Source organism: Rhipicephalus microplus, chromosome 4, assembly GCF_043290135.1.
Source record: "Rhipicephalus microplus isolate Deutch F79 chromosome 4, USDA_Rmic, whole genome shotgun sequence".
NCBI classification, from domain to species: Eukaryota; Metazoa; Arthropoda; class Arachnida; order Ixodida; family Ixodidae; genus Rhipicephalus; species Rhipicephalus microplus.
Genome location: NC_134703.1, coordinates 202,612,598 through 202,638,563, shown reverse-complemented (window position 1 = coordinate 202,638,563; position 25,966 = coordinate 202,612,598). Strand labels below are relative to the sequence as shown.

Here is a 25,966-nt window from a genome sequence, read left to right as displayed (position 1 = left end):
ATACACACATACACACATACATGCATACATACATACTCACATACATACAGACATGCACACATACAGACATACACACATACATAAAAACACACATATACACATGCATACATACACACATACAGACATACAGACATACACACATACATACACACATACACACACATACATACGCACACACACATACACAGACACGCACACATACATACATACATACATACATACATACATGCATACATACATACACACATACATACATACATACATACATACATACATACATACATACATACATACATACATACATACATACATACATACATACATACATACATACATACATACGTACGTACGTACGTAGGTACATACATACATACATACATACATACATACATACATACATACATACATACATACATACATACATACATACATACATACATACATACATACATACATACATACATACATACATACATACATACATACATACATACATACATACATACATACACACACAAATACTTACATACACACACACATACATAAAACACATATGGTTATGCAAGTCCATTTTCATGAACATCTCGTCTTCTGTCATATCAGTGTACTTCTACTGGTCTTCCCTTTTTTACTTTCGCCCACTCAACAATATTTGCCTAATAACCATGACGCTTGCTCCGCTGTCAACTAACGCACTCTGTTCCTTTCGATCCACAAAAAGAGATCTGTACAATTGACTTTTATGAGACAAATAAACAGCTTCTCTTGATGTCGTCAGGTGGAAACTGAGACCCTCTCTATTTAGTTTGTTGTTACGTAATCTAGCTCTTCGCCTTTGTCTGAGCCTCCCTGGGCAGTCCAAAAGGATACCGGTGTTGCAGTAGGCGTACAGCTTGCAAGCGGTTGTCGTTCCTCAGCTCATGTGGCGCCGGTATTTCTTGTAGCAGGTGTCATGGGTTGACGCTGGGTTCCTAGGCCCTGAAAGTAGAGGTCTCCCATTCCCTGCAGAAGTTCTTTGACCGTCTTGGATCCTCGCATTTGCATTTGCTTCTGGAGGTCCGGACTTAAACAATGAATGATAAGCGGAACCACAGGAATCTCAGGCAAAGATGAGTACGCCAGCTGTAGCAAGCGCCTTCTCTAATAAAAAAATAGCTGAGTGCAGATCCAGACCTGTATTTGAACGTGATTGCTTTGTCCCATAGCAACACCTTGTTCTCGCTAAAGGAGCTCAGAAAGCTTGCTTTCCACTCTATCTATGGTTCGTTGCTGTGAGTGTTGAGACGCCATTCGTACCAACTCTTAGCTATGCCCGATAGGAATAGTCGCATGTTTTTCACTTTATCTTCGTCGCTGTGCCAGCAGTTTTCATTGCATGCATACTCGTACAACGTGAGCCAGGACTCGGGACTACTAGACTCTCCGTCCAACATGTCTGGCTTCACGTGTTCGCGACTCGGTCTGCTTAATCTTTCCGTCGGGTTAACAAGCAAGCGCATTGAATCATTTTGCTGGCAATTCTGTTCTTGGTGCAGTTCAAGAAACTTGTTGATCAACTTGACGGAACTGTCAAGCGAAGCAGCGGTAGGAGGCTTCGCGTCGTTTCTTATTTGAGTTAGCACGAAATTCTTATAATCCTGTCGTTTCATGTTGATCCTCACCATTCATCTTGCAAGTAAGTGGTATGGAGTGAGCTTCATTTTAGTGCTTTTATAGGAAACAAATGCGTCAGTGCTCACTGCTTCCGGAAGTGCTACTTCCTCTTCATCTTCAGGCGTTGCGGTCAAGATCCGCATGCCACCGCGTTGATTTGCTCCAATGGTGAAGTGCACCAACATCTTGAATATCTGCACAGAAAGTATACGAGGCTACGCCAATTTGTAATAATACACAGTATTAGGCTGTGGTGTCAGCCATCTTCTTTATTTTTAACCTCTTTTTCCTCCTCGTCTCCCTCCAACCCTACCTAAGGTCCACGTACAATACATACACACACACAAACACACACCTATACTTACACACACACACACACATACATACATACATACATACATACATACATACATACATACATACATACATACATACATACATACATACATACATACATACATACATACATACATACATACATACATACTCACATACATACATACATACATACATACATACATACATACATACATACATACATACATACATACATACATACATACATACATACATACATACATACATACATACATACATACATACATACATACATACATACATACATACACACAAACACACAAACACACACACATACATACACACACATACATACAGACATACCCACACATACATACATATTGCCACAGGCATGGAATGAGGTTTAGCCATGCCAATGCGAGTATGTGCCATGGTGTGAAAGAAGAAGAGGACGGTTGGTGTGCTCGTGCTCTAACGTTCGGTTCGGCTTGACGTCCAGTGCTGCTCCTGTGAACAGACGTTGTGGTCGTTCTGTAATCACGTGACATTTTCTGGTGGAGGTGCTGGGTAGTGTTGTAGCACTGCAATCAGCAGCAAGGTCCCGACACTAGTCGCGACTTGGTAGAACCAGCTGACCTACGGCGTAGCAGGCGACAACTAGGCCTACCTCCTGAATTCGGACCATTTCCACAACTGGGTAGTACTATGGCTAGTGCGGGAACGCAAACCCAAGAAACATCAACGCTGCCTCCTCCATGGTTCTTCAACGTCCCGCGAACTCCGAAGCCGTTCCACGGTCAGCCTTACGAGGACGTCGACGACTGGCTTGACGATTACAACCGTTGCGGCAGCGTCAACGAGTGGAACGAGCAGCGAAAGCTTCGGTATGTCTACTTTTATCTCGAGGACTCTGCGCGCACGTGGTTCGCAAACCATGAAGCCACTATGACAACCTGGCCAGAGTTTTGCAACCAGTTGCGAAATACCTTCCGAAGCTCTGACCGAAAAAAGCAAGCGGAACGGCTCCTCAATTCCCGAAACCAGCGTCCGAACGAGAGTGTTGCCATGTTCGTTGAGGACATGTCGCGGCTGTTCAGGCGAGCCGACTCCTCAATGACGGAAGAGAAGAAGGTGCGCCTCCTAATGCGGGGAGTGAAAGAGCAGCTGTTCGCGGGACTAGTGCGCAACCCTCCCAGCACTGTAGAGAATTCCTCCACGAAGCCACGACAATGGAGAGAATGCTAAGGCAGCGTTCGTACCAGTATGAGCGTCCTCGCAGTCTTTCGTCAGTATCGTCGGCCCTGCCAACACCTGATGTCACGACTGTAAAAGATCTGACGGAGCTCGTGCGCAGTATTGTGCGCGAGGAGCTGCAAAAGCTGCACGTGGTGTCTTCTCCGCCCCATGTTGCTGCTCTAACGGATGTCGTTCGCGAAGAGGTCCGGCAGCTGGTGCACCCCATGACAACTCTGCGTGCAGCCGAAGTCCAACCCATGATGGCCCCGCGTCCAGCCGAAGCTCCGCTATTAACGTACGCGGAAGCACTACGTACTCTTGCACCGGCTGTTGGCTATCCGTCCCGTCCGTCCACCCTGCATACGGCACCGTCGTTCTACTCGGGACCACCGCAGTACGGCAACCCACCCCTTACACGGAAATCAAGTGTATGGCGTGATCCCGACAACCGGCCTCTATGTTATCACTGTGGTGAACCAGGTCACATCTACCGTGAGTGCGCCTACAGGCACATGGGTCTTCCTGGCTTTCGTCCGGATGCTCGTCGACCCAGAGATGGTGAGCGGCCCCGTGCTATCGCCGAATACTTGGCAAGCCAACGATCCTCAACCCTTCCGCGTCGCCAATCCCGCTCACCATCTCCACGGCGTTCCACGTCACCTGGCCAACAATCGACCTTTGCGGACATCCTTGCAGGAAGATCGCCTAGATCCACAAGCTCGCGCCGGGGAAACTAAGAACAGCGACCTCTGGGGGTGAGGCCGCTGTTGATCGACCGTTACAAAACCCTCCCCCGATTTGCCTGCCGACATCCGACGACATTCTTTCACCGACGTGTGCCATCGACGACAAACGGGTCTCTGCTCGTATCTCTGTCCTTGTCGACAACCACCCGCTGACCGCTCTGGTAGATACGGGTGCCGATTATTCTGTTATAAGCGCTGACCTCGCTGCACAGCTAAGAAAGCTAACGACACCTTGGGGACATGGAACCAACCTCCGGACTGCGGGAGGTCACCTATTGACACCGCTAGAAATGTGCACTGCCCGCCTCCGAATTCGTGAGTCGACGTACATTGTTTCCTTCGTTGTATTGCGCGAATGCTCCCAAAACCTGATTCTCGGAATGGATTTTCTCCGCGAGCATGGAGCCATTATTAACCTTCGCGACCTGCTCATAACGTTAACTAACGACCATACAGCCCTACGAAAGGATGCAGTTGCGCCGACCGCAACACTTCGAATTGCTGACGACACCATCGCACTGCCGCCGCGAGCCTGTATGTTGGTAACCGTGGAGAGCGACTGGGACAACAAGAGTAGTGGCATCGCGGAAACTAACCTCTCGGTGCTCTTGGCTCGGCAGATTCGTGTCGCGCGTGCTATCATCAAACTCAAACATCGGAGGGCTCAGCTTCTGATCACGAATTTCGGCGGCCAGTACCAACACTTGGCGAAGCGAACAGCGATCGCGAACTTTGAAGCCATTGATGATGAAGAATGTTCCACTATTGCTCCGATTGCCACTGCTGCCGAAGGTAACACTGCATTAGCCAGTACAGTTGACGTCAATTGCCAGCTATCCTGTGCGCAGCAATAGCAGATACGCATGATTTTACGTACGTATAGTGATTGCTTTGCGTCCACCTCCATAATCAAGCAGACCCCTACCGTGAAGCACCACATTATAACGGACCCTACCGAACGGCCTGTACGACAGCACGCCTACTGCGTGTCGCAAAAAGAACAAGAGGCAATACGTTTTCAAGTGAAACAGATGCTCGACGACGACGTCATCCAACCCTCGAACAGTAAATGGGCGTCACCCGTCGTACTTGTTAAAAAGAAAGACGGCACTCTTCGATTTTGCATCGATTACCAGAAGCTCAACAAAGTGACGATGAGAGATGTCTACCCCCTTTCACGCATAGATGATTCACTGGATCGACTTCGACATGCCCGATATTTTTCCTCAATGGATTTACGCAGCGGCTACTGGCAGATCGAGGTCGATGAACGTGACAGGGAAAAAACAGCATTCATAACTCCCAATGGCCTTTACGAATTCAAAGTGTTACCATTTGGATTGTGCTCTGCACCGGCAACGTTCCAAAGGATGATGGACACCGCCCGGTCCGGTCTGAAGTGGGAATCCTGCCTCGTGTATTTAGACGACGTCGTTGCTTTTTCCAAAACATTTGAACAACATTTACAACGACTTCAGTCCGTCTTCGTCGCTATTCGATCCGCAGGCCTATCGCTAAAACCGGAGAAGTGTCATTTCGGCTACGAAGAACTAAAGTTCCTCGGCCACCTTATCAGTCACGATGGCATTAGACCAGACACAGAAAAGACCATGGCTGTTGCTGCATTTCCTCCACCTTCGAACAAATGGGATTTGCGCCGGTTTTTTGGGTCTCTGCGCCTACTACAGGCGCTTTGTCCAGAGCTTTGCCAACATCGCTGAACCCCTTACCCGTTTAAGGAAGGAGGATACTCCTTTTGCGTGGGGTCCAGAGCAGAGAGCCGCTTTTTCCCAGCTTCAGCAGTGCCTTCAGAGTGAACCCTTACCAGGGCACTTATATGAAGATGCCGCCACCGAACTTCACACTGACGCAAGCAACATCGGTCTTGGTGCAGTCCTCGTTCAGTGACAAGACGGCGCTGAACGCCCCATCGCTTATGCTAGCCGCATTTTGTCATCTGCGGAAACTAACTACTCGGCCACGGAGAAGGAATGTCTTGCTGTTATTTGGGCGATAACAAAGTTCCGACCGTATATGTATGGCCGTCCATTCAGAGTAGTTACGGACCATCATGCCCTCTGTTGGCTGGCCAATCTCAAGGACCCTTCAGGGCGCCTCGCGATGTGGAGCTTACGCCTTCAAGAATTTGAGGTTACAGTCGTCTACAAGTCGGGCCGCCGGCACACTGATGCCGACTGTCTTTCGCGCGCACCCCTCGCGACGACATCGAGGGACGATGATACCGATGGCCATTTTCTTTGTGCAGTCAGTGAATCTGACTTGGCCCAGCAACAGGGGAATGATTCAGAGATCCAACAACTTATCATATACCTTCAAGGTCGCAGCTCGAGTCCACCATCGGCATTCGCACATTCAGGGTCATTTTGTCTCCGCAACGACATCGTCTACGAAATGAACTTCGAACCTTATGCGACTGAGTACTTCCTCGTCGTTCCACCAGGGCTACGTGCTGACATTTTATCTGCCTGCCACGACGAGCCTTCCTCCGGCCACCTAGGATTCGCACGTACCCTTGCCCGGATTTGGACTCGCTACTACTGGCCAAAGCTCACCCAGGATGTCAAGCATTACGTTAAAACGTGTAATCATTGCCAGCGCCGTAAAGCCCCACCTGTTCGCCCTGTTGGTTTATTGCAGCCTGTTGCACCCCCGTCACAACCGTTTGAACGAATCGGCATGGACTTGCTTGGGCCCTTCCCGAAGTCACATGAAGGCAACCGCTGGATCGTAGTCGCTACTGACTATTTAACAAGGTACTGCGAAACGAAAGCCCTACAACGAGGCACCGCCATTGAAGTTGCGTATTTTTTCATCAACTACATCGTCCTCCGCCATGAAGCGCCAACAGTTCTTATCACTGACCGTGGAACAACCTTTACAGCCCAATTGATGCAAGACGTTACGAGACTTAGTGGAACAGCTCATCGCAAAACAACCGCATACCATCCGCAAACCAACGGTCCGACGGAGAGATTAAACAACACGCTGGCTGACATGCTATCTATGTACGTCGACCGTGATCACAAAAACTGGGATGCAATTTTGCCGTACGTAACGTTCGCTTACCACACTGCGGTTCAAGAGGCTACGGGTTTCACTTCTTCCGATTGCTTCACGGCCGAGAAGCAATTACGATGCTTGATGCCATGCTATTGCCTGACACGACCGATATTACTACTGATGCGAACGACTTTATCCGGCTCGCCGACGCGGCCCGCCAGCTTGCACTCGAGCGGATCCGAAAACAACAACGAATCGACTCGCTGAGGTACAACTCCCTTCATCGCCATGTCATTTACCAACCCGGTGATCTGGTCTGGCTGTGGATCCCCGTTCGCCAAAGGGGCCGCTCGGAAAAGTTACTTCACCGCTACTTCGGTCCCTATAGAGTACTACGGCGCCTCACAGATGTCAACTACGAAATTCTCCTTGAAGACACAGCTCAGCGATCTCGACGTTCCCAACAGGCCGACATTGTTCATGTGTCACGGATGAAGCCACACTACCCCCGAGCCACCTGACACTGCTTCATCATGCGTCTTTGTGCGTGTACGCGATTACTTTAACTTTTAATCGGCATTGGTCATCGGGGTGGTACTTTTTTTTCAAAGCGGGGGGGGGGGGGGGTAATGCCACAGGCATGGAATGAGGTTGCGCCATGCCAATGCGAGTATGTGTCATGGTGTGAAAGAAGGAGAGGACGGTTGGTGTGCTCGTGCTCTAACGTTCGGTTCGGCTCGACGTCCAGTGCTGCTCCTGTGAACAGACGTTGTGGTCGTTCTGTAATCACGTGACAATATACACACACATACATACGCACACATACACAAACACACATACACACATACATACGTACGTACATACATACATACACACTTACGTACATACTCACATACATACATACAGACATACACACATACATAAATACACACATACATACATACACACATACACACATACATACGCACATACACATATACACACATACATACACACTCATACATACACACACACATACACAAATACACACATACACACACATACAAACATAGACACACATACATACATACATACATACATACATACATACATACATACATACATACATACATACATACATACATACATACATACATACATACATACATACATACATACATGTACAGACATAAATACATGCACACATACATACAGGCATACATACATATATGCTTCAATTCATACACATACATACATGCACACATGCATGCAGACACACACACACGCGCACAGATACATACAGACACACATACACACACACACATTCACGCAGGCGCACACCCACACGCACACACGCACAAACACATACGCACACACGCACACGCACGCACGCACGCACACACACGCACGCACTCTTACGCACACGCGCAACCACATACACACGTAGATACACACATACATACACACATACCTACACATACACATACACAAACAAACACATACACACATGTACAGACACATACATACATACACACCCATACACACACATACACACATACATGCACACACATATGCACACACATACATACACACAAACATACAGAAATACACACATACACACACACATACATAGACACACACACATATACGCACTCATGCATACATACACACACACATACACACATACATACATACATACCTGCCAACACATACACACACACATACATACATACATACATACATACATACATACATGCATACACTTACACACAGACATACATACATGCACATATACATACAGACATACATACATGCACACATACATACAGACATACATACATGCACACATACATATGACACACACACGCATACATACATACAGACACACACACACGCACACACATACAGACACATGCACATATACATACAGACACACACGCGCACGCACACACGCACACGCATGCATGCACACGCACGCACATGTGCACGCACACTAGCACACACGCACACACACACGCAAGCACACGCATGCGAACGCACACACTCACGCACACATTGGCATGCGCATGCAAACACTCACACACACGCAAACACACACACACGCACACGCGCACACACGCACACGCATGCACCTACACGCACGCATGCACACATACTTACATACACACATACATACACACATACACACACGTACACACACAAATACACACATACACACACATACATGCACACACACATACATACACACATACACACAAACAAACATAGGAACACATACATATATACGCACACACATATACGCACACATACATGCATACATCCATCCATCCATACATACGTACATACATACATACATACATACATACATACATACATACCTACATACATACATACATACATACATACATACATACATACATACATACATACATACATACATACATACATACATACATACATACATACATACATACTGTCACGCAGCAAAGGACGACGCAGTTGTCTATGAGAAAAACAAGTTTATTGGAGCGAACCTGTGCTCCCCTAACAACTGAAAAAATACACAGGGGGCGAAGCAGCGGCGAGCAAAACGACGGGCACGCTAGTGAGCGTCGGCGATCGAATGACGCGGCATCGGCTGTACGGGAATTTATATCCCTCGGCGCGAGGTTTTCATCCAATACGGCCACTCCCATCCAAATCACCCAGTGGAACTGTCGGGGCTTTAAGGCTCACACTAAGCGCGCCAACCTCCGGCTTTTCCTCGCAGCATTTCAAAACCTTCCTGCTGTGGTAGCCCTCCAGGAGCCAGGGAGTGCTGCCACACTCACAAACTATACTACGTTTCAGCAGGACCCTTTATCTTGTATCTGCGTGCACAAAAATTATACGGCCAACCTAGTTGATCTCGACCTTAAGCCAGCTTTCTCGTACGTGATGGTGACACTCCTTCCGCTGCGTAAACAGGACCCGCCACTGCACGTGCTAAACATTTATTGCTCACCGAAACTAAGCAACATTACATTCGCAGACCTTTTTAGCCACGCCTTAAAGGCTGCAGGCAGGAACCCTCTGGTGATCGTGGGTGATTTTAATGCCCCAGCACACTCTGGGGGTATGCACGTGAAGAGAAACGTGGACGTAAATTGGCGGAACTTATGTCCACGCTGGGCCTAACTCTTCACACCGACCCTGCCTACCCAACTCGCGTGGGTAACTCCGTGACCCGGGACACATGTCCGGACCTTACCCTCACAAAAAACATACAGTATGCGGATTGGGTCAACACTGAAGAGACCCTCGGCAGCGACCACTGCATACTCAACACCACCATTCGCACCTATCCTTTGGCAAGACCCTACGGAGAGGCAAAATTACCCGATTACACGAAGTTTCGGCAAATATACGCCAATTCGACACCCATTGAGGAGCAAGGATACCATGCTTGGTTCCAGCAACTGGTTTCCTCATTACGCTCCACAGAAACACAAATTAAACTCTCCGAGGCGACTCTGGCGGTGGATAATCATCTCCTTCACCTCTGGGAGGCCCGGCGCAGCCTCGTCCGCCGATGGCGCCGGCAAAAACACAACCGAAAGCTCAAAAATCGCATCGCTGAGCTCACCCAGCGAGCAGCAGAGTACGCGGCCCAGCTCAATACCCGAACACTCCTTCCGCTGCGTAAACAGGACCCGCCACTGCACGTGCTAAACATTTATTGCTCACCGAAACTAAGCAACATTACATTCGCAGACATTTTTAGCCGCGCCTTAAAGGCTGCAGGCAGGGACCCTCTGGTGATCGTGGGTGATTTTAATGCCCCAGCACACTCTGGGGTATGCACGTGAAGAGAAACGTGGACGTAAATTGGCGGAACTTATGAACCAATACCCGAACGCGATCAGATTAGAGTACTGGGGCTTTTTATACACAAAAATCGCAGAGCAGACACAACATTGGCCAAATTGCGTAAGGTGGGGGACCAGGTGGGCCGGATGGTCCGCCGGGTTTCCAACATGCGCGGGGGGTTACGATGCAAAGATGCCTTGCGGCTGGCACATGCATTCGTAACCAGCCGAGTCCTGTACTCGGCTCCATACCTCCGCTTACGCAAATCCGACGAGAATGCACTCGAAGTCATTCTCCGCAAAATCTACAAGCGCGCCCTCGACTTTCCTGTCAGCACCTCTAACCAGCGCCTTTTGGGCTTGGAAATGGTGAACACCTTCAAGGAGCTGAGAGAGGCGCACTTGAGAAACCAATATACTAGACTCTCTAAAACACCGTCGGGTCGCCGCCTCCTTGCTCGGCTACACATCAATCATTCAATACACACGGAAGAGCGCGTACGGATTCCAGAAGTTTGGCGATACTCCTTGCACGTGCGCCCTCTTCCGGCTAACATGACCCGAGACGACTACAGTGGCCGACGCCTCGCGCGGGCGGAAGCTTTGCCTCGACACTACGGCCACAAATTCGGAGTATTCTACGTGGACGCCTTCGGCCCGCACCACGGTGGTTGGTACACGGCTGCGGTCGTCCACCAAAACACCGTTGTAAACGGACTCACATTCCGTGCACATAACATTACGCACGCGCAGGAGATCGCCATCGCACTAGCCGCCGCAGATCAGGACTCGAGGGTCATCATCACCGACTCAAGGGGTGCCTGTCGCAATATTGAACAGGGATACATTCCGTACCGTGCTTATAAAATTTTGCAGAACAGCAGCTACCTAGGTGCCCCCGCGCACCGAACGATCATATGGGCTCCGGCTCACACGGGCCTCGATGGTAATGAGACGGCCGATGCCGCCGCCCGCGCGCTCATTCTCCGGGCACCATCCTCGTCCCCTACCGATCCGGAACTCGAACCCAATCCCGCCTACACCTTTAAGGAGGTCACACAATTTTATCAATCCGGCCATAACGTCTATCCGAAACCCTGTAAGGGCCTCACGAAGGCGGAGGAGCGAATCCTCCTTCGCCTTTATACTAAAACACTATTGTGCCCGGCAATCATAAAACACTTTGACCCCGCTTGCACGGGGAAGTGCCCGCATTGTGAGGAAAATTCCTCTGACATTTTCCACATAGTTTGGGCATGCCAAAAAACCCCAAACCTTACCCCACTACCCAACCCTTCGCGGGAGGACTTGGAGGCAGCCCTGCTCAGCTGCTCTGACCTGACGGCCCAACGGGCCCTGGTCGAGCGTGCCCGGGCCGCGGCCAACGCCAATGGGCTCCCGTAAGAGGGAGCTCACCTAGTGTTTGTATGGGGCGGCCCCTTAAGAACCGTTCCCACCCTCCCTGTAAATAACATCTGTAAATAAATGTTTTTCAGCAGCAGCAGCGACGGTTTCTCGAATAGTCGAATTGTATCGAGAATGCCGTGATAGCGTTTGTTAGAAACGCTGTTCGTTCGAACAGCGCTTCTAACAAACAACGCTTGAAGCGTTGTTTCTATCGAACAACGCCTGAAGCGTTGTTCGATAGCGTTTGTTCGAAACGCTGTGGTAGCGTTTGTTCGAAACGCTGTGAAAACGGCGATAGCACAGGCCGGCGCAGCCAGGCCGAAAAAACAAAACACAAATAAACAAACCCAATGCATGGTTCGCGGCATTACCCCCCTCTCGTAGTGTTGCTGTAGCGTAAGATGCCTTGCATGAGCTCCGCAGTGAAGGTCGTTCCGCGGTCCGTGATTAGGACCTCAGGGGCTCCATGTCGCAGCACAATTTGGTTAATAAAGAACTTTGCAACTTCTTGTGCAGTTCCCCTAGGAAGAGCGGTCGTCTTTGCGTAGCGCGTCTTGTAGTCTGTCGCTACGACAATCCATTTGTTCGCGGATCAGGATGTAGGGAACGGGCCCAGAAGGTCCATTCCGATCTGTTGGTAGGGCCTCGTTTGGAAAGCGATCCGCTGCAGAAGTCCGGCTGGTCTCGTCGGTGGTGTTTTTCGTCGCTGGCAGTCACAGCAGCTCCGGACGTAGTGGGTGACATCGGATGTAAGGCGGGGCCAGAAGTATTTCGCCTTGATTTTTGTAATTGTGCGAGCTGTTCTGAGATGTCCGGAAGACGGGTCGTCGTGGCACGCTTCCAAAATTTCGTCACGAAGGTCTGCGGGGATGACAAGTAGATAATTCGTTCTCGTTCCACGGTTGAAATTCTTCTTCACTAGGATGGAGTTTTTGAGGCTGAATGCTGGTAAGTTGCGCTTGAACGCCTTAGGCACGGCGACGTTGCGTCCTTGGAGGTAGTCGATCATGGCGCGGAGGTCAGGGTCGGCACGCTGCTGGGCGGCTAGGTCGCTCTCTGTCACGACTCCTGTGGTGGTGGGTCGACGGGGGCGCGGGACAGGCAGTCGGCGTCAGAGTGTTTCCTGTCTGATTTGTAGAATATTGTAACGTCAAACTCTTGCAGACGCAAGCTCCACCGCCCAAGACGGCCAGAGGGGTCCTTCAAATTGGCGAGCCAACACAGCGCATGATGGTCTGTCACAACCTTAAACGGTCTACCATAGACGTATGGGCGAAATTTCGAAATGGCCCATATGATAGCCACGCACCCTTTCTCGGAGGCAGAGTAGTTTCTCTCCTCCTTCGACAGACCACGGCTTGCATAGGCGATTACCTTTTCGTAACCACTTTGCTTTTGGACGAGGACGGCACCCAAACCGATATCTTTGGCGTCCGTGTGCATTTCCGTTTCGGCGTTTTTGTCGAAATGAGCGAGCACGGGCGGGTTTTGCAGGCGTTGTTGCGGCTCGCAGAATGCCTTTTCTTGGTCGTTTTCCCAGCTGAAAGGGGTACTTTCTTTCGTCAGGCGCGTGAGTGGCTCTGCAATGCGTGCGAAGTTTGCGACGAAGCGCCGGTAATATGCGCACAGTTCGAGAAACATTCGCACACCCTTCTTATCTTTCGGCCTTGGGAAGTTCGCAATGGCTGATGTTTTTGCCGGGTCAGGTAGGACTCCCGCGGCGTTCACGACGTGACCCAAGAACTTGAGTTCCTCGTACGCGAAACGGCACTTCTCAGGCTTCAGCGTTAACCCCGACGTACGAATGGCCTCGAGTACAGATTCCAACCTTGTGAGGTGTTCGTCGAAAGTCCGGGTGAATACGACAACGTCGTCGAGGTATACGAGGCAAGTGTGCCACTTCAGGCCTGCTAGCACAGTGTCCATGACTCTCTGAAACGTTGCGGGCGCCGTGCACAGCCCAAACGGCGTCACCTTGAACTCGTATAGACCGTCCGGGGTTTTAAATGCAGTCTTCTCTCGGTCTCTCTCGTCCACTTCAATTTGCCAGTAGCCGGTCTTCAGATCGATGGATGAGAAGTACTTGGCGTGGCAGAGGTGGTCGAGGGCGTCGTCGATTCGTGGCAGGGGGTACACGTCCTTTTTGGTGATTTCGTTTAGTCTCCGGTAATCAACGAAGAATCTTAAAGTGCCATCTTTTTTCTTCACGAGTACAACCGGCGCAGCCCACGGACTTTTTGATAGCTGTATTATGTCGTCGCTGAGCATGTCATCAACTTGAGTCCGGATGGCTTCGCGCTCGTGTGAAGAAACGCGGTACGGTGACTGTCTGGTAGGTCGGGCTTCATCTTCGGTTATTATCCGGTGCTTCGCCAAAGGTGTCTGACGTAACTTCGAGTTCGAGGAAAAACACTCGCTGTAGCGACGGAGCTACTCCAGTAATCTGTCCCGATTTTCTTGCGACAGCGCCGGGTTCACGTCGAAAGGATGTGGCAGCCTGGAAGCATCTGCGCGTGCGCGTTCAAAGGTGGCGACCACGATCACTTGACTCGCTTCTTGCGTTTCTTCGAGGAACGCAATTGCAGCGCCCTTGTTTAGATGCTGGTACTCCTCGGTGAAATTGGTGACCAAAACGTGGGATCTGCGTTGCTTAAACCACACAATGCCTCTTGCGACAGACACACCGCGGTCTAGAAGCAACCTTTGGTCAGTCTCCACGATAGCGTCGACGTCAGGAGCAGCACCTCCACAATAGACGGCGATCATCAAGCTTGCGCGGGGTGGCAGGGTGACGTGATCGTCGGCGATTCTTACAGCAGCACGGTGTCCGAGGTTCGGCTGCGGCGTCGTAGAGTGATCAGAAGAAAACGTTATCGACCTGGTCTGCAGAACAGTTATTGCGCCATTGTCCGTCAAAAAGTCCATTCCGAGAATTACGTCGCGGGAGCAGTTAGGCGAAATGACCAACTCCGAAGGGTACGTAGTGCCGTCTATGGTGACGCGCGATGTGCACATTCCACTTGGGGTCACGAGGTGGCCTCCTGCTGTGCGTATGTGCGGACCGTCCCATCTGGTCGTAACTTTCTTTAGCTTGGACGCGAATGACCCGCTCATGACCGAGTAGTCGGCTCCCGTGTCGATGAGGGCGACTACGTCAAGGCCGTCGATGGACAACTGGACGTCGGATGCCGCTTTCTTCGAATTTCGGGTGCGTCGGGGCGTCGTATCGCGGCTTGCACGTGTTGATGGCCGGGCACTATGCGTCGTCATCGTCCTCTTCTCAGCGGCAGGCTTCGTCATTTCGGGTACGTGTCGCGCAGCGTAGCTGTCGTCGTTTTCGGGTGTCTCGTCAGGGTGTCGTCGGGTCGTCGGAATGAGGGCATGTCGTGAGTCACGGTCTTGCGTCGTTGGAGGTTTTTCATTTTCTCGCCGTTGTGCAACTTCACCTCCAGAAGTTGCTGCTTTTAGTTTCCCCCTCTTGGGCCGGGGGAGCTTCCACGGGCGAAGTCAGCATGGCTGCGACGGTTGGGGGATTGGTACGGGTAGGGCGACGGCGAATGGTTTAAACGGGATGGTCCACGGCTGGTGTTCGACAGGTATTCTTCGATCTCAAATGGTCGCTGGCCGGCTCGCGGGCGGGGTGCGTCGACGGAGAACCCACGCGAACCCAGCCTCTTGTACGGGCAGCGGTGGTAGAAGTGGTCGGCCTCTCCGCAGTGGTAGCACAGCGGACGATTATCTGGCGTTCGCCACGCCTCGGTCTTCCTGGGCGCCTGGTTTCGGGTTACAGGGGGTCGGGCGGGCGACATTGGGCGGCGGTATGGCGGGGCCTCTTGATAACGGGTTGGGACGGGTCGGGGTCGACGAGCAGCAGCGGAGTAGGTCATCGCTTGTGGTTCGCAAGATGCTTCCGACGGCGTGGAATTTCCCAGTGCTTGCTGAACCTTCTCGCGGACAACGTCAGTGAGGGAGGCGATTTGGGGCTGCGGCGTTGCTGGGAACAATTTCCTCAGTTCCTCGCGAACGACGACGCGGATGGTCTCCCGCAAGTCTTCCGTCGCCATTCCAGGGGCGTTTGCCGGGTTCACCGAAAGGGTGTTTAGTGGTCTATCGTATTGCCGCGAACGCATATCCAAGGTCCTCTAGATCATCGAAGCCTCGGTGACGAACTCAGCGACGGTCTTAGGGGGGTTGCGGATGAGTTCAGCGAAGAGCTCTTGTTTAACTCCCCGCATCAGAAAGCGCACCTTCTTCTCATCTGCCATTTCTGGGTCAGCTCTCCGGGACAGCATCTTCATCTCCTCAGCGAACAGTACAACACCTTTGTTAGGGTGTTGCATTCGCGTCTCCAACAAAAGGGCGGCTCGTTCTTTCCGCACAACCGTAACGAATGTTTTGAGGAATTCGCTCTTAAAGACAGTCCAGTCGGTTAGGGAGCCTTCATGGTTCTCAAACCACGTTCGAGCTGCATCCTCCAAATAGAAGAAGACATGACGAAAAGTTTCTTCGTCATCCCACCTGTTAAAGATGTGGATGCGCTCCAGCTTCTCCAGCCACTCTTCCGGGTCTTCACCAGGAGATCCTCGGAATGATGGGGGCTCACGAGGTTGTTGCAGAACGACGGGAGGGTTGGTAGCGCTGGTCATGGTGCCTGCGTTGATCATCGTGGTTTTTACATCTTCTTTCCTTTTTTTATCCGGGAGTGGTCCAAACTCTGGCTGAAGGCCTTGCTGTCGGCGGATGACACGAGTTGGGCGTGCTTGTCGGCTTGGCAATGGCTTAGGGTTCATGTACCCCGCACCTCCATCACATGTCACGCAGCAAAGGACGACGAAGTTGTCTATGAGGAAAACAAGTTTATTGGAGCGAACCTGTGCTTCCCTAACAACTGAAAAAATACACAGGTGGCGAAGCAGCGGCCAGCAAAACGACGGGCACGCTAGTGAGCGTCGGCGATCGAATGACGCAGCATCGGCTGTGCGGGAATTTATATCCCTCGACGCGAGGGTTTCTCGAATAGTCGAATTGTATCGAGAACGCCGTGATAGCGTTTGTTAGAAACGCTGTTCGTTCGAACAGCGCTTCTAACAAACAACGCTTGAAGCGTTGTTTCTATCGAACAACGCCTGAAGCGTTGTTCGATAGCGTTTGTTCGAAACGCTGTGGTAGCGTTTGTTCGAAACGCTGTGAAAACGGCGATAGCACAGGCCGGCGTTGCCAGGCCGAAAAAACAAAACACAAATAAACAAACCCAATGCATGGTTCGCGGCAATACATGCATACATACATACATACATACATACATACATACATACATACATACATACATACATACATACATACATACATACATACATACATACATACATACATACACTCATACACACACACATACCTGCACACATATACACACACATACATACATACACATATACATACAGACATACATACATGCACACATACGTACAGACATACATACATGCACACATACATATGACACACGCACACGCACACATACATACAGACACACACATACATACATACAGACACACACACGCACGCACAGATACACACACACGCCCGCGCGCGCACACACGCACGCGTACGCACGCACGCACACTCACGCGCACACAGGCACACGCACGCAAACACTCACACACACGCACACACGCACACACACACGCACACGCACGCGCGCACGCACACACACACACACGCACACGCGCAGACACACGCACGTGCGCACGCGCACACATGCACACGCACGCGCGCACGCGCAAACGCGCACACGCACACATACGCACACACGCACGTGCGAACACACGCACGTGCACACACAGGCACACACACACGCACACACACCCACACGCACGCACGCGCACATGCGCACACGCACACATAAATACATACACAGATACATACACACATACGTACTGCCGCGACAGGTTGGCCACGCTCAAGTAGCCCGCCTCAATCATCGTGGCAAGAGCACAAGCAAGACCCAGCTGGCATGCGCCACGCGTTCGTGCGCTCCGGCAACGAGGAAGAGGAAGTTAGTTGGATCTGTGCCACTCGGCTACTCGGACTTGACGACCATAGTCTTTAGAATCGTGGGCACAAGTTCGCCCTAATAAATACGCTTGTTTTTTAACCTGTCTGCCTCAGCATCGCTACATTTCTGGTGGAGTTGCTGGGTTATGAATCGAAGCCCCGCGAGCTCAAGACAGCGTAGCCCCGACGACCAGCGTATCAACCCCGTGGAAGTGACTCCTGTACACTAGAGGGCAAGTCGCCGTCTTCGAGGTGACTCACCTGAGTTCGGTCCTCTTCACTTCACACCACGGGGAATTCAAACGATGGATGCCACCACTATGACTACCCAGGTAACACCGGCACAAGTGTTCATTAGCCAACCGCACTAGCCGCCAGGATTCCACGGCGACTCGTATGAGGATGTTGAAGATTGGTTGGACCTGTTCGAAAGAGTGGCGAGCTTGAATGGATGGGACGAAAGAGAAAAGCTCCGTCGCGTATACTTCGCCCTAGAAGACTTCACAAAGACATGGTTTGAGAACCGTCAAACCTCGTTGTCTACCTGGGAGGTATTTCGTCGACAAGCGGTGGCTACGTTCGCGAACATAGACCGGAAAGAAAAGGCGGAGGCTGCTCTTCAATCGAGGAACCAGCTCACGAACGAGAGTGCTGCTATGTACATTGAGGACATGGTCCGTTTGTTCAAGCATGCGGATTACAACATGGCTGAGGATAAAAAGGTGCGCCATCTAATGCGCGGAAAGAAGCAAGAGCTGTTCGCCGTTCTCGTCCGCAACCCTCCAAGCACAGTTGCTGAGTTTTACTCGGAAGCGACAGCCATCGAAAAAACACTGGAACAGCGGGCTCGGCAGTACAACCGGAATCTCAACTGCGCATCTGCACGGGTATTCTCCGGAGGCGTGCGAAACGACGTTGAAGCACTGCGAGAGCTCATTAGATCAGTTGTTAGAGAAGAACTAAGCAGACTGCAAATGCCCCAGACTCCAACTGCACTATCCGTTACGGACGTTGTTCGTGACGAACGGAGGCAGGTGATAGGAGAGCCAGAGCGTGAGCTGCAGCCGGTTCGACCTATCCGAACATGCTCGGAGGTTGTCAGACAACACAACGTACACAGCAATGTAGCAGTTGCGATGGCGACGACTCCTCTCCCACCTGCGGCACGCAGCGCACCTCGTCCACGGGAACCAACAGCTACCTATCTGCCCCCAGGAGCACGTAGCACACATCACTATGTGGAGCGCAGGCCCAGGAAAAGTGACGTCTGGCGTGATCACGAGCGCAGGCCTCTGTGTTTTCATTGTGGGGAAGCGGGTCATCTGTACAGATTCTGTCCTTACCGACAGGCTGGATTAAGAGGCTTCCCGCCGTATGCACCGTGCCCCCGAAACGGCGAACGACCAGCGGAGATTGAGGAGTACTTGTCCGCGCGCCAGAACTCGCCAACTCTACGCCAACACCGGCCACGGTCACCATCGCCTATGCGCTACCGGTCCTCCAGCCCACGTAGACCTTCAAGGCAGCCTGGTCATCGCTCTCCAAGTACACTCCCGTGAAACTGAAGCAAGCGACCTGTGGAGGTGAGGCCACTGATAACGTCAGTTACGAAGATCCTCCAATATGGTTTGAGGGTGATGACGGTGTATTTCCGGTAGATGGGTGCAGCAACGAAAACGTTACTTCAGGTTTGCGGTTGAGAATGGAAGGATGGGTGTTGAATGCCTTAGTCGACACCGGTGCTGATTGTTCAGTGATAAGTCATCAGATGGTGAAAAAGCTAAACAAATATGTGACACATTGGAGTGGATCGCAGATACGCACGGCAGGCGGTCACATTATTACGCCCCTTGGCAGATGCACTGCAAGACTGGAAATACGGGGCTTTATTTACGTGGCCGATTTCATTGTGCTGCCAGAATGTTCAAGGGAACTCATTATAGGAATAGATTTTTTGCGAGCTAATGGCGCCGTAATTAACCTGCGTAGATCCAGCGTATCGTTTTCGACTGAACGAGCTATACCTGTGGAGGAATCTGAGGAACGACGCCTAACTGCTCTACGCGTTGTTCATGAGGACGTAACTGTGCCGCCACGCTGCAGTAAAATGGTGCTCGTAGAAAATGACGCATTGTACAACCACGAAGGCTTAGCGGGTACAAATGTAGGGCTGTTTTTGTACAAAGGTGTCTGCGTAGCTAGGGGTCTTGTTCACTTGACGAAAGGCCGTGAAGATGTCCTACTCACAAATTTCTCCAATAAACTTCAACACATCGCTCAAGGCACGGCTATTGCCTATATACACGACTTCTGTAAGGCGACTGAACTATGCAGCTTAACCACATCAACCACTCGACCAGTGGCCTGCAACATCAACACATCCGTGACCGTCAATCAGAGCCTTCCGGGCAGTCAAAAGAAACAGATTTACTCCTTGGTAACAGAATTCTCTGATTGCTTTTCAAGTGCCTCGAAGGTCCAGCGCACGTCAATCACGAAGCACAGAATTATAACGCAAGACGACACGAGGCCTATATGCCAGCATCCATATCGGGTGTCACAGAAAGAACGGGAAGTTATCAAGAAGCAAGTGGAGGAGATGCTTTCGGATGATGTCATCCAGCCTTCGAATAGTCCATGGGCGTCCCCCGTAGTGCTCGTTAAAAAGAAAGACAACACACTTAGATTCTGTGTCGGCTACAGAAAACTGAACAGTAAAACTAAACGAGATGTCTACCCCTTGCCACGTATCGACGATACACTAGATCGGTGGCGATCCGCAAAGTTTTTCTCCTCCTTAGATCTGAAAAGCGGATATTGGCAAATAGAGGTCGACGAGCGGGACCGTGAAAAAACGGCATTCGTAACACCAGATGGCCTCTACGAATTGAAAGCGCTTCCATTCGGCCTCTGTTCCACAGCAGCAACGTTCAGCGAATGATGGACACTGTCCTTGCTGGATTGAAATGGCAGTCATGTCTAGTGTATTTGGATGACGTGGTGGTATTTTCTGCAACGTTTGATTGATGATATGTGGGGTTTAACGTCCCAAAACCACCATATGATTATGAGAGACGCCGTAGTGGAGGGCTCCGGAAATTTTGACCACCTGGGGTTCTTTAACGTGCACCCAAATCTGCCTCTGCAACGTTTGACAAACATCTAGAGCGACTACGCACAGTATTGGAAGCCATCCGGTCAGCAAAATTGACAATCAAACCCGAAAAATGCCACTTCGGCTTCGAAGAGCTGCGATTCCTTGGACATGTCATTAGTTCCGATGGTGTTCGTCCTGATCCCAAAAAGACAGCCGCTGTTCAGAGGTTCCCTACACCCAGAGAAAAAAGTCAGTGCGTCCATTTTTGGGTTTATGTGCCTACTATAGGCGATTTGTTGAAAATTTCTCAAAGATTGCGGATCCTCTTACAAAACTGACGAAAGACGACGTGCCCTTCACATGGGAAAGCGAACAACAGAAAGCTTTTGACGAATTAAGAAAACGACTATAGTGTTCACCAATACTTGCCCATTTTGATGAGACAGCCGACAGTGAAGTCCATACCGATGCCAGCAATGTCGGCTTCGGCGCCATCCTTGTCCAGTGGCAAAATGGTCAAGAGAAAGTGTTAGCCTATGCCAGCCGCAAACCATCAAAAGCTGAGGCTAACTACTCTGCAACTGAAAAAGAGTGCCTCGCAGTCATCTCGGCAATAAAGAAGTTTCGACCATACCTTTATGGTAGACCGTTCAGAGCTGTCAGTGACCACCATGCTCTATGCTGGCTGGCAAATCTCAAGGACCCGTCAGGTCGACTAGCAAGATGGAGCCTCAGGCTGCAGGAATATGACATTACGGTCGTGTACAAATCTGGAAGGAAACACAGTGATGCCGACTGCCTGTCACGCTCTCCTGTCGATCCAAGTGTACCTGAAGAGGAAGACCTCCCGTTTCTAGGCGTTGCCGGCGCATCCGAAATAGCTCAACTACAACGAGATGACCCGGATTTGCTGGCGCTTATACAACACCTGCTGGGTCTCGACGTTCACGTCCCTCGCATATTCTCCAGAGGGCTCTCCGTGTTCTGCCTTCGAGGAAGTGTCCTTTACAGGAGAAACTTCGAACCTAATGGTGAAACGTTTTTGCTAGTCGTGCCCACAGCCATGCGAGAGGAAATTCTGCACGCATGCCACGACGAGCCAACATCAGGACACATGGGTGTGAGCGGAACATTCGCCAGGGTTCGCCTGAAATGCTATTGGCCTAAGTTGCTCGCATCAGTGCAGCGCTACGTGAAAACTTGTCGTCAATGTCAACGGCGCAAAACTCCACCCGCAAAACCAGCCGGCCTTCTCCAGCCAATAGACCCTCCAGATGCCCCATTCCAACAAGTCGGCATGGACTTCCTAGGACCTTTCCCGACATCGTGTGCAGGCAAGAAATGGAGAGTCGTAGCCACAGACTATCTGACCCGTTATGCTGAGACTGACTCTCTGTACAGTGTCACAGCTGCCGAAGTCGCCAAGTTCTTTGTGAACAACATAGTGCTCAGACATGGTGCGCCCATCGTCGTTATTACGGATCGCGGCACCGCATTTACTGCAGACCTAATGCAATACCTGATGCGCATGACAAATACCGATCACAGAAGAACAACGGCGTATCACCCTCAGTCAAATGGCTTAACCGAATGCCTAAACCTAACTCTGACCGACATACTATCAATGTAAGTCGATGTTGAACACTAACAGTGGGTTGAAATATTACCCTACGTAACATTCGCATATAATACAGCCGTTCAAGAAACAACCCACGTTGCTCCTTTCGAACTAGTATTCGGCCGAAGAGTGACCACCCCGCTGGATGCCATGTGACCACTACAGGACGAAAGCAGCTATCCACCTGAGTTAGATGACTTCTTTCAAAGAGCCGAAGAAGCACGGCAAATGGCAAGATACCGAATACGCCACCAACAGCACGTCAATTCTAGTCGGTACAACAAGCGACGCAGTGACGCACTTTATCATCCCGGTGACAAAGTGTGGATATTGATACCAGTGCGCCGCCGCGGACTCTCTGAAAAGCTTCTTTGCCGATACTTCGGCTTTTATGAAGTACTCAACCGTATCAGCAACGTCACTTATGAAGTCAGAACCGCTAGACACGTGAGTTCAAGACGCCGCAATCCCACGGAAGTGGTACACGTAGTCCGCATGAAACCCTACCATGACAGGTCGTCGAGAAACGAGTGAGAGTGCGCATGTATCTTTTCACTGTCTTAAGCATCGGGACGATGCGTCTGAGGAGGGGGATATTGCCGCGACAGGTTGGCCACGTTCAAGTAGCCCGCCGCAATCATCCTGGCAAGAGCACAAGAGACCCGGCTGGCATGCGCCACGCGTTCGTGCGCTCCGGCAACGAGAAAGAGGAAGTTAGTTCGATCTGTGCCACTCGGCTACTCGGACTTGACGACCATAGTCTTTAGAATGGTGGGCACAAGTTCGCCCTAATAAATACGCTTGTTTTTAACCTGTCTGCCTCAGCATCACTACAATACAAACACACATACATACATACATACATACATACATACATAAAAACATACATACATACATACATACATACATACATACATACATACATACATACATACATACATACATACATACATACATACATACATACATACATACATACATACATAAGTACATACACATATAAATAAGTACATACATACATACATACATACATACATACATACATACATACATACATACATACATACATACACATACAAACACACATACATACACACATAAACACACACATATATACACGCACACAACCGTACATACATACACACACGTACAGACATAAATACATGCACACATACATAGAGACATACATACATATATGCACACATACATACAGATATACATACATTCACACATACATACACACACACGCACACATGCATACAGACACACATACACACGCACACTTACACGCATGCGCACACGCACGCACACACACACACGCACACGCACCCACGGGCATGTACACCCACAAGCACACGCACACAAGCAAAAACACATACGCACACACACACACGCACACACACATACGCACACGCGCGCACGCACACGCACGCAAACATGCACACGCACGCACCCACGCACACATACATACATACACACACATAAACATACATACATACACACTCATACATACAGACACAAACACACATACGCACACATACATGCACACACACACATACGCACACACACATACATACATACATGCATACATACATACACAAATACACACATACACGCATATACGCACACACACCTATACGCGCACACACATATACGCACACATACATACATACACACATACATATATTAATATACAACCACACATACATACATATATACATACATACATACATACATACATTCATACACATACACAGAGACATACATTCGTGCACACATACATACAGACACAAGCACACATACATATGACACACACAGACGCACACATACCAACAGACACACACACACATACATACAGACACACGCACACGCACGCACACGCACGCACACATACCAACAGACATACATACATACATACATACATACATACATACATACATACATACATACATACATACATACATACATACATACATACATATATACATACAGACACACGCACACTCACAGATACATACAGGCACACGCACGCACACGCACACACGCACACGCAGACACACACGCACGCATGCGCGCGCACACACTCACATACACACAGGTATGCCCACGCAAACACTCACACACACACTCACTCACACCCACACACATGCACACGAACGCACACATGCGCATACATCCGCATGCGCGCACGCACGCGCGCACACCAGCACGCATGCACACACACATGCGCACGCAAGCACACACGCACGTGCGCGCGCATGCGCGCACACACTCGCACACACACGCACACTCAAACGCACATGCGTACGCACACGTGCACACACACACGCGCGCACACACACGCACGCACACACACGCACTCACCTTCACGCGCGAACACATACGCACACACGCACGCGCACACACACAGGCACATACACACGCGTGCTCACACACACACGCGTGCTCACACACACACGCACACACACACACACGCGCGCGCGCGCACGCGCACACACAGGTTGCAGAAAAGAGGTTGCAGAGAGATGAGAAGGTACACACAATCACGAGCGCACTCGGGGAGCACACACAGTCTACAGGCGGTCACTCAGGTTTGTTCACTTTAGGTAAATTAGCAGTGCTTTAGTTGCTTTCTGCGCAACTGAGGCAGATGCCCAAGGTCCTAGTTTCTTCTGCACACAAAATGGTCCGGGGTCAAGTTGATTCAAAACCATCCGGAGCTGGCATCGCTGTGTGTCGTAGCAAGGGCAGCTGCACAGGACGTGTTCGATGGTCTCTTCAGCTCCGCAGTAGTCGCATGTAGGAGTGTCTGCCATACCAATGCGAAAGGAGTACACCTTTGTAAATGCAACACCCAACCAAAGGCGGCATAACAGTGTCGCATCGGAGCGGGAAAGCTGTGATGGTAGCTTTAGCTTGAGCGAAGGATCCAGTTCATAAAATTGACACCTTTGGAAACTGGTAGACGACCAGAACGTGCGTGTGAGATCTC

The 25,966-nt window shown here is 50.4% G+C and overlaps 1 protein-coding gene across 1 annotated transcript in view; it reads left to right on the top strand.

Annotated features, from left to right (window-relative positions):
* LOC142814471 (uncharacterized) overlaps positions 1 to 24,459 on the top strand; it is a 31,440-nt gene extending 6,981 nt beyond the window's left edge. The window contains exons 3-5 of the mRNA XM_075893233.1: positions 9,046 to 9,143; positions 17,843 to 17,904; positions 24,188 to 24,459. Of these exons, the coding sequence (XP_075749348.1) occupies positions 9,046 to 9,143; positions 17,843 to 17,904; positions 24,188 to 24,459 (432 nt within the window). The remainder of the gene's footprint in view (positions 1 to 9,045; positions 9,144 to 17,842; positions 17,905 to 24,187) is intronic.
* The last annotated feature ends 1,507 nt before the right edge of the window (positions 24,460 to 25,966 follow it).